This window comes from Bremia lactucae, linkage group LG9 (genome assembly GCF_004359215.1).
Source record: "Bremia lactucae strain SF5 linkage group LG9, whole genome shotgun sequence".
In the NCBI taxonomy this organism is placed as follows: domain Eukaryota; phylum Oomycota; class Peronosporomycetes; order Peronosporales; family Peronosporaceae; genus Bremia; species Bremia lactucae.
This window is the reverse complement of record NC_090618.1, coordinates 1,858,533-1,859,881: the sequence shown is the minus strand read 5'-3', so window position 1 is coordinate 1,859,881 and position 1,349 is coordinate 1,858,533. Positions and strand designations below refer to the sequence as shown.

The 1,349-nt window shown below is 49.7% G+C and overlaps 1 protein-coding gene across 1 annotated transcript; it reads left to right on the top strand.

Moving 5' to 3' along the window:
• Positions 1–900: 900 nt before the first annotated feature.
• CCR75_000880 (uncharacterized protein) lies at positions 901–1,131 on the top strand (the record flags this gene model as incomplete). The annotated part of the gene is made up of 1 exon (XM_067958985.1): positions 901–1,131. The coding sequence occupies one exon, from the start codon at positions 901–903 to the stop codon at positions 1,129–1,131; it is 231 nt and encodes a 76-aa protein (XP_067819615.1).
• Between the last annotated feature and the right edge of the window lie 218 nt (positions 1,132–1,349).

The following is a 1,349-nucleotide window of genomic DNA, read 5'->3' as shown; positions in this document are numbered from 1 at the left end:
GGGTGCTTGGGTAAAAAGTTCGATACCGACATGCAAGAGAGCCCCTTGGACGACGGTACCGATACCGCGATTTTCACGTTTAGCCAGCGCTAAGAGTTGACGTCTGCCTGTCTCCCAAAAGCGGGTGACACTATGCGATGCCGTGGTCAGCACGCCCCTGAAAACCGCATCATTTCGCTCCTGCCATAAGTGGGTGAGGCACGAGTTACTCATGAGAAACCAAATCCGTTTCCAGACGCGGACCCCTGCCGCTGCATCATCCGTGAATCGTTGGTGCAATCGGTGTCTCAGCCGTGGTGAGATAGCTGGGGCTTGACGATTGGCGCTGTCTAGATATTGACAAGTACCAAACAGGTCTGCCACAGTTTCACCGGTCCAATGACCAATTAATTTTGCCCAACACGAACGCGCCTTCGGGCAATCCCAAAATATGTGGGCCAGTGTTTCTTGAACCTCTCGACATGCTTGATGTGTACGGCAACTATTGTCGTCGTTACGATTCTCATTGTAAAGATTGAGTTGCTTGGATGCTATACGATAGCAAGTCCACACCTGGTATTCTGTGAGCCCATGTGCATGTTTCCAAACTTGGAACGGTCGCTGATGCGCTACAGCTCGCTGCCATCGGTCCGTTCTGGTGGCAGCTTCCAGACGCTGCATTAGTGGTCGTAATGCCACAGCGAGCTGACATTCTCTTCCGCATCAATAAGACACAGGACACATCCGCCACCTGCAGGACTTCATCATCAAGTGCTACGAGCGCTACGTGCGTGTTCACCTGTCGAGTGCATTGTTTACGTGTCGTGTAACCCACGTGATGCCGTGACGCTCTGCGGTCCAAGCTCGAAAAAGGAATCACGTGACCAATACTCTGTTATCAACTTGAAAGCCGAGAGTGTCATGAAAAAATTGTTGCACACGAAACGAGATGACAAGTATATGAATTTACAGCGCGTTGTAGCGATTGTCGAAACCTTCACGAAACAAACCGAGACGGAAGCCAAGACAGGGTTGATTCGATTCGTCATAGCCAAAACTAAATTCGCATTTGTTACGATAACCTTTAATGACGGGCGATGCATGGATTTCATCCATGGGACAGCAAAGACCATTGTGGCTTGTAAATCCTGAAATCACGGGAGTGTAGTTCCAATGCGACAGAAGCGATTGATGCTTCTCGGTCTTGTGAGACGTATTCGAGTGTTTTGGAGGTGAGTAGAATAAGCATGTTTGAACGGGGCACCTCGGCTTGTACTGCTTCATACAAGTCCACTTCGCACTGCTTCAGTTGCGGGTGGTGCCTTACGTCACTTCACGTACACTAGTACGTGCAGAGAAAGACTTCTCTT